The following is a 9,119-nucleotide window of genomic DNA, read 5'->3' as shown; positions in this document are numbered from 1 at the left end:
TCTCTCTCATTACACAGCCAGGCTTGAACTGGAGGGCTTGGTAAATTAAGTGAAGCACCATTGTATTTCAGGGTCCCAGGAGTCTTTTCCAAAAAAGAAAGTAAATATATATAAAGTAACTTAGAATATTCTAGGATTTATATTTTATGTGAATATTACCTAGTAGCCTCATAAGGGACTCATTAAAAATTAAAATTTTCAATCAATTAAAATTTCTGAAATAAACACATGTCCTCCATTGCAATGGAGAAGAATATGCTCTTTTGAAATGGCTCACATACACTATATACAAAAATGATTAATTGCAAAGATCTGAAAAATCTCAGAAAACAAAAACTTCAAAGATTATCAAATAAATAACAGATACTGCAGCCCATTGACCTCTGACTGAGCCTCTTCAGCTGCTGCCCTCTTAGTGCATATTTTTGTATTTTAAAAATGCTGTCAACTAGTGATTTTAGTCTACTGCCAAATATGCAGCTGAAACATATCCTTTTCTTTCTTTTTTTTTTCTTTTTTTTTTTTTTTTTGCTACTGTGAAATAAAGTGTTGAAAGAAATCCAAAATAAAGAAAAAAATTAGGAGCCAGTGAAAGAAAAGCCACTTGAAAAATTACATCTGGGAATGAGGAGGAAGTCAAAAGCTTCTAAAAGTAATTATGTTTTTCAAGTCAATAAATTGTATTATTAATCACCACAGTGAGTGTAACCCTAAGCCATGAGCAAAGATTGAGCACTCTGAAATTTCCATGACATGTTACCTTTGGCCGGTGCTGCTGGGCAGAGAGCGGCAGAGTTTGCCAAGGGAAGCGGGTGGGATCCACCGTGAGCCACTCTCTCTCTAAGGCAGCCTGTACGAACAACAACATTCAAATGTCCAGAGTTTAGTTTACTGACTTTTAGACGGTTTCCTTGACGCAGTACTCTACAACACCAATGCAGACAAAATCTAACAAATTTTCATCTACAGGAAATTTGCTCCTTGCTAGTGGAAGACAATCTGCATCTATTCAATGCAAACACATAGAAAAGTGGGAGAGGGTTTTCATAACTGGGCATTGGACAGAGTGAAAACTTGAATGTTGAGTGCTCTGAAAAATGAGGTGCATATTATTCCATGTTTTGAAGCATTTGTTCATAACTAACTCTGGTCCAACTCTAGGTATAATCAAGGGAAATCATCCTTTAGTTCCTCACCTATAAATTATAATGGGTTTTTTTGTTGTTGTTGTTCTGTTTTTGTTTTTTTTTAAACCAAACATTATTATCATTATTTTTTTTTCTTCTGTATTTTAGGGAAGGGTCTATAGGGTTTTCAGGGTCTCACTACTAGATCGGACTTGTAATGATCCTCCTGTTTACAGCCTCCCAAGTGCTGCGATCACAGGGGTATGCCACCACGCCTAGTCTCAATCCCCACCTCAGCATGCCCCAGGGGCAGAGCTGGCACAGCACAGCACAGGTGAGACTGAATCCCAGGCCCCTGAACCTGCTTGCAGGCACTTTAATCCGCTGAGCTATTTGGCCAGCCCTCGCAAACATTATTATTCAAAATTCATATTACTATCAGATTTTCTTTAAGCACCTTACATAGGTGACCTTTAGTTATTTTTTCTGCAAAAATTCAAAAATTTTCTCTATGACTGGAAAACAATTTGATAGCAATGGCTATTTCCTATCTCAATTGTAGGATTGAAGAAGTAGGTAATATATACATTTTAAATTTTCAAGTTTTTATTTTAAAGCCCCTTTCCACCATGAAACATCTTCATTTCATTTATACAATTTCCAAATTTATTCTATCCTTCTACAATTGTGTTACATATTTAAATTGCAACTATCCAATGTTAGCAAAGTGGCATATGCGTGTAAACCCCGTGCTCCAGGAGGCTGAGGCAGGAAGATCACAAGTTAAGCCCAGCTTGGCCAACTTAGTAAGTTAAGGAGAATCTGTTTAAAAAAAAAAAAAATTGTTGAAAGCCGGGGGACTCGGCATATGCTTGCTGAAGACTCTGAGTTCCCTTTTTTGGGAAAGAAATATAAATATGTAATTAAATTATGTAATATATCTTAGAATCAACTTTTGAGGTTCTGTAGGTTTTTTATCTTTATGTAAACAAGATGATCAAAAAAGTGATTAAGTCATTTTCTAAAAAAGAATATAAAGTGGATCTATATATTTTAACTCAAAACCCAAGTGGCTGATATTTTAAGGAGATGTAAAGTTTCCATCAGTGTATGTGTGTAATTTCAATCTCTTGATAGCTTTATGAAATACTGGAGAAAGACACAACTAAGACATTCTTACTATTCACTAGTAGTGCAATAATAGACATTTATCGAAGGCACTTAAGCCTTAGGAAATCTCAAGTTAAATTCACTTGGCTATCATTCCAATAAGGTACCTTAAAAACTGTTGCATATTCTCTCAGACTCCTTCAAGGTAGAGATTATTATATCTATATTACAGATATATTTGGTTTAAGGATGCACACCTGCTTGAAAGATCAGGCAGTAAGAGGGAGTTGAAAAGACATGTTGTACAACTCTGTGTCACGAGTAGTTCTAAGCATTCCTTCCTCAAAATATGAAAGCATTGATGTACTATGCAAGCATGATTTAGCCATTCCAAAATGTATTTCAAACAACTGGGTTGTACACAATAAACAGTGCTATTAATTTAAAAACCTAAAATGCTACTATTTCTAAAAAGAGCATTATTGGAAAGGGGGGGTGCAGCTGTTCTCATTCTTACAGAGAAATACAAGGTTCAGAAATGTGGTAACAGGGCCGATAGTTCAGGGGTGGGACCACTACAATAAACAGAAGTAGGAGACTGTGTCAGATTTTTAAATAAAGAGTTGATGAGAAGGCTACTTGCTTTGTTAATAACAAAGTTATTACATTAAATGTGAGTTATATTTAAGTTCCCATGTTAAGTACTTGTTAAATCATGCCTGCAGTTCAGCAAACTTCCATTGATTTATCCAGTAAAATCTGTTTTGTGTATTATAGATGATAAATATATTTGATGAAATATAAAGTTAAAAAATAGAATTGCCTTTTATACAAGATTACAAACAGGATTCAGAATTCAAATTCTAAACTTTTCTGAATGACTTATAAATGAAAATCTGTATCCTCCAGGGAGGATCAAGGGCCATCATACATCAGCAGCAATCAATTATTATCAAAAATAATCAAAATTATTTTTGTTCTGATGCAAAGGACTAGTGTAACAGAAGCTGTGAAGAGATGAAGAGACACTATCACAAAAAAAAAATAAAAAAATAAAAAAACCAACGGGCCACCTGACCGCGGCCTATGGTCAAGAACAAGTGCTGCTAGGCAAGGAGCACCTTTTTTTTCTTTTATGTATTTAGTACAGGGTCATCAGGGTCTCACTGCACAGATCGGACTCCTAGGGAACCTCCTGTTTCCAGCCTCCCAAGTGCGGGGATTACAGGCACACGCTACCACGCCCAGTCTCCATCGCTGTCTCAACATTCCCAAAGGGGAGGGCTGGCACTGCACACCAGGGATTTAACCCCAGTCCCCGTGCCTGCCTAAGCAGGTGCTTTAGTCCACTTAGCTATCTGGCTGACCCACAAGCCTGACTCTTACCCAGATTTTTCTATAGACAATTACATTTTTTCCCTTAAACACCTGCCGAACCACCTCTTTTTTCTGTTCCTTGAAAATCCAGTTGTTTTCTTTCTGTGACAGGACAAGGTTCACCACAGAATACGACCTCTTTGTCTTATCTTACAGATAGGAAAGAACTGTTCTTACTTGAAAAGCCTACACATATTCCAGAAAAGGTTTGTTTTTTAAAAGGTGCTATTTAAAAGTACAGAACATTTTGAAAATACTTTTTATTATTTGAATGTAGGGTCACAAAGTTCTATTGGATTCCAGAGCAATAGATAGTTCTAAAAGTATAAAAAAATAAGATTTAATAGAAAGTGTTGAAGATGCTTTTAGAAATTACATAGTCACAACTAAAATGTATTAACAAGACTGATTTATATGAGGACAGAAATTAATATTAGTATATTTGGTATTACCTGGTACACAGAGGAAAATAAAATTTCAAAGTATCAGGAGGAATTTGCCAAAGTTATTAATATGAAATGATTTTGAGAGTGTATGTTAGTATGCCATGCTTCAGCATATTTATGTAAATTTTAGTTATTTCTAAGAAAACTTTCATTTTGGATATCCTTCAGCTCTGAAAATACTAGGGCATTACTGCCATATTTGCTTCTACATTGAAAATGAACTTAAATATATTTGTAACTGTATGTTCATAGTTGCATATACATTTGGTTTTTGATCACAGCAGAAATCATTCTGCTATAGTCCAACTTTGAAAGATTAATGAAACAATGCTACTAGAAAATAGATGCAAATATGCGCTCATACATGTAAAATTTTTCATGATATCTAATATTTCCCAGGTAGATAACTATGCCACATCAGAGTCCTTACATGTTATTTTACATATTTCTCTCTAAACACTATAAATATTTTATGAAACAGTAGCCAAAATTCTCCGCAGTGATTGGGATCTAGGCTTCCTATAATTGGTACTCAGACTCTTTTCTAAGTAGTATAATTTAACATGGGCTCAAAAATCAAGGAAAGGGGGCCAGGGAGATGGCTCAGTAGGATAAGTGCTTGACTGGCAAATGCAAGGATCTGAGTTCAATCCCTGGTTCCGCCAAAAAAAAAACAAAAACAAAAAAAACAAAAAAAAAATCAAGGAAATGTCTTATTCATTATTACTTCAGAGGTTCATCGTGCCCATTCTGTATAAAAACTACTTAATGGGGGCTGGAGAGATGGCTCAGTGGTCTGGAGCACCTACTTAGAACAAGCTTGGCAAGGCATCAGTGGACCGCGGTTCAATCCCCCAGCACCACATGCCAGCCGGCCCCGCCCCCTGGTGGGCTGAGCTGGCCACACACACACCACACAAACTCTCTCTCTCTCTCTCTCTCTCTCTCTCTCTCTCTCTAATAATAAATAAATAAAAAAAAAACTACTTAATGGTAAGAGACAGCTCTCCATGGGCCTCCCCATTTGAAGGTTCTATGACAGATGTTCTTCCTATCTCTTCAAGGCCATTTGCATAGCTGTTAGCCTGAAAAGACAAAAAGCTGTTTCCCTTCTTCCTGAAGGTCAATGACCAACAAGACTCACAGGGTACAGAGGCATGGATGTAATGGAGGAGACCTGGAAAGTCTCACAGCTGACCATGAAGCTCAGGTTATCTAGTGAGTGTGATCCTTTGAAATAAGTCAGGGAGAAAAATTGTGGGGCGCCTGTCTCTTTTAGGGACCACAAAGGTGGTCAGTCCCCTTCACAGTCAAGAAGAAGCTTTCAGCTCTTTACAACTATAAAAGGTGCTTCCACATGCATTCAATGGAAGACTCAAGTCTCTGGAACCGATAATTTTTAGTCAGTGGGAACCTCTGGCAAGGAAGCAGCTTTGCCTAGGGCCAGCCTCCGTGGTTCTGGATTCATGGCGTTTCAGACACAGCAACCAGGTGAAGTCTTTCTGAAAAGCAGTCATTAACTTTTTATTAGAAGTTTTTAGAAACTAAATCAGTATCCCTCAGAGGCATTTTGATTCTCTTGCCTTATACTGGTAATGTTGGATGCAGAAGCCGACAAGGTAGGAAAGTTTTTTTTTTTTTTTTTTTTTTTCCAGAACTGGGGATTGAACTCAGGCCCTTGCGCTTGCCAGGGAAGCGCTTATTCCACTGAGCCATCTCTCCGGCTCCTAGGTAGGAAAGTTTTTAATCATTTCACTTGTCAAAAGGAAAGGGTATACTAAAAATTGAAGCCAATCTGGCCTCAGTAATAGATCAGCTTTGATGAAAGACTGGCAGCTATCCTACTGAGGGAAACTTTATCTTCACTGCCTGAATCAAAGCTGCTGGATTGAAGCAACCTCAACTAACCCAGCATGTCCTGAATTCATGCATCTGGTTTAGGGCTAGTTGAACTCAGTTTAAATACAACTCAGTTTAATAATAATGGCCTGGTTGGATCTAGAAATAACAAATCACAACTGCTCTTAGAACCGCCTGGGCACATTAACAGGCATCAAGTTGTTGACTGGTTTGACTTTTCATTTCTTTTTAAGCAGATGGTAGATTTGTGACTCTTAAAATGCACCCTTATATCTTGTAGTGGAGGAAGTTCTCTCTAGGCAATCTTTCTCCCTTGCATGCTGAATACTGACTACAGTATAACTTCAGTACTTTATTCCTATTGACCCCTCATTAACAATCAGCTGGCTTTGGTCATTCAACTGTGATCCTAGAAATTAGTTTGTATAATTTTTCAGTTTTAAACCATTTGAGTGTTAGAATTCTGTACTTTTTGTCACATACCTGTGGGCTCCTGTGAGACTCTATTCCTTTTATTTCATCTACATACTCTGAAAGGCAATATGGCCAGTGACTGTGGCTTCCCACAAAGGATAATCTACTCAACATACTGATCAAGAAAAAGATGAATAGAAAATAATCCATACTGGTTTTGACTACTTGGGAATCTATATGGACCGCCCTTGGGTATGGTGAATATATCTTTTCTCTACAATCAAGCACAGGCCTTCATGATTGACATGCCCTAAGGGAACAGTCTGCACAAAAGTAAATTTAGAAATTTCAACTTGATCTTCAAGTTTCATAAAAACACACTTGTACCCTACTCCTGCATTTTGAACTCTCAAAAAGTCAAGGAAAGGGTATATTAAACATTAAAGCTAATAGGATGTGAATAGAAAATAGAAAGAAAGAAGGTAAATTTGTGGGTACTAAATGACATACCTTATTTTTTGGGAAGTAGATTGAGAATAATAACATAATAATAAGAAATACTTTAAAACTTATTAGAGATGAAAGAGAAAGGGACATTAATGATCTGGCCATCAAACTATCCTTGAAGTCATTCCCCAGCAGGAAAATGGCCCTGTGGGCACCTCCAAATTTCCACACACACCATAAATGTAACAGTATTAAGCCTGACTCTCTTTCCCAAGAGCCTCTAGTACAACTTGATAATCATTGCTTGGAACTGTATTAAGAATCTCGGGGCTGGGGAGATGGCTCAGTGGAATAAGCGCTTCCCTAGCAAGTGCAAGGGCCTGAGTTCAATCCCTGGTTCCACAAAAAACAAAAAACAAAAAAAAAAAAACAAAAAAAGAATCTCTCAAGACATCTTTGGGATGTACAGTTCCTGCACCTCTGATGTAAAAATACTTGTGAATATTTCCCCATGACCATTCTCAGTTATATACCTTCAAGTATTTAAGAACATACCACTATGGCCCTTGAAAGCAATCAGGTCAATCTTAGGCCATTGTGGCAGAATTTTCTTATAGTCCCTCCTTCAGGAATGAGATGGAGTTTGTGTAATAGCTAATACTGGATTAAAACCTCAAGGTGAGTTGGAAGTTCAATACAGAAATGTGAGAAGTAAATGTGAACTGTTGACAGTCATCTTAAATATGTTGCTAGGCCAAGTACTGAAATTCATCACAAACCCTTTCAAATAGATTATTCAGTGGCCATGGAGGTATTTGAGAAAACTAATCTTGAATAAACTAGGAAAAGACTATTGAGAGACAATTCTCTAGAGGTTTTGTGTTTGCTTTACATTGCTGTGACAGGCAGCTGAGATGAAGAAAGACACTGGCTTAATAGTTTAAGAGGTTTCAGGCCAGGTTCACTTGGTCCCATTGCTTCTGTGCTGCGATGAGGCACAGCACCTCTACAGAGAGCATGTGCCCATACAGAGTAGCTCACCTAATGCCAACCAGGAGCCAGAGAAATGGAAGCATCCAGAGCAGAAGGGGTGAAAGGCAAAAGTATTCCTTTCAAAGTTATGACCTTAAGTGAACTTCTTCATCTAATTAAAATCGACATTCTAGCTGAGCTCTGAGCTTGTGTAGTGAGAGTCCTTGTGACTTGGTCACTTCTCCAAAGCCCCACCTTTGAACACTGTACCACTGAGAACCAAGGCTTTAACATGTCTTGATGAACTCACAGCTAAAGGGACTGTACTGTTGGGAGTAGGGCCTGGTGGGAGGAGGTGGTCCCCGGGGGAGGGGCCTGGAAGGATGTGGACCTGCTCCCAGTTTCTTCCTCTCAGCTTCCCGGCTGCTAAGCATCTAGCAGCCTTCCTTGGTCAAGGTCTTGAACAATGCTATTTCTGCTGTAGACACAGCCAACCATGCACTGAGCTCACTTGAGCCAAAATACACTTCACTTTGTGTCATAGGTTCCAGTTATTTTGTCACAGTGACAGATAAACGGACTAACACAAGGCCTCTCTCACTTCTTTCTAGTGTTTATGACAACTTTTGTCATACGGTGTCTTTTTAAGCTGTCCATAATAGCTAACAAATTAGAAAAAAGAGTTGCTTCAGGAAAGAAGATAAAGTTGTTTGCTGTCTACTATAATAAAGACAATGCCTCCTTCTGGAGTGGAATGGCACGGGGGTTCTAACAGTCCTCCACAAGACAGGGGCTTCCTAAGCTCAGATGTAATAGGAGAAAATTCCTCAGACTCTACCTTATAGAATTTTGGGGCAGAAGGAAATTGATTAAAATGTAAATAAATATTTTTATTTACCAGTAATAAATATTATGGACAAGTAATAAATATTTTTGTCTGTCGCCTGGCAGTCATTTCTTCTACCAGCACGTATGATAGTTTGGTAGCCTAATTTGGTTACATTTGATGTAGAATAAAATCTCAGATCCTGCAGTTCTTGTCACTTGATAAGTTATGGCAAACTATATTTAATAAAATGAAAACAAAGGCAAGGCATGGTGGTACATTATGGTAATATCAGCTCTTGGGAAGCTGAGACAGAATCCTAGTAAAGCTTGAGCATATCTTTGTCAACTCAATGAGACCTTGTTTTAAAATTTAAAAATAGGGCTGGGGAGACAGCTCAGCGGTCTAAGCACCTGCCTGGAAAGTACAAGGTCCCAAGTTCAAACCCTGGTACTGCATGCTGTGCCAGCCCCAGCATCATGCCAGCCTCAAAACCAGGTGTGGTGGGGCTGGGGATATAGCTCAATGGCATAAATGCCC

At 38.1% G+C, this 9,119-nt stretch overlaps 1 protein-coding gene across 1 annotated transcript in view; it reads right to left on the bottom strand.

The window, feature by feature from the left end:
• Lrriq1 (leucine rich repeats and IQ motif containing 1) overlaps positions 1–9,119 on the bottom strand; it is a 238,734-nt gene that overhangs the window by 102,854 nt on the left and 126,761 nt on the right. Inside the window, exons 19-20 of the mRNA XM_023716257.1 lie at positions 761–850; positions 1–83 (exon numbers count right to left, since the gene is read on the bottom strand). Coding sequence (XP_023572025.1) covers positions 1–83; positions 761–850 — 173 coding nt within the window. The remainder of the gene's footprint in view (positions 84–760; positions 851–9,119) is intronic.

The sequence above is a fragment of the Octodon degus genome, unplaced genomic scaffold, assembly GCF_000260255.1.
Source record: "Octodon degus isolate 3935 unplaced genomic scaffold, OctDeg1.0 scaffold00004, whole genome shotgun sequence".
Classification (NCBI taxonomy): Eukaryota; Metazoa; Chordata; class Mammalia; order Rodentia; family Octodontidae; genus Octodon; species Octodon degus.
This window is presented reverse-complemented; position numbering and strand designations above follow the sequence as displayed.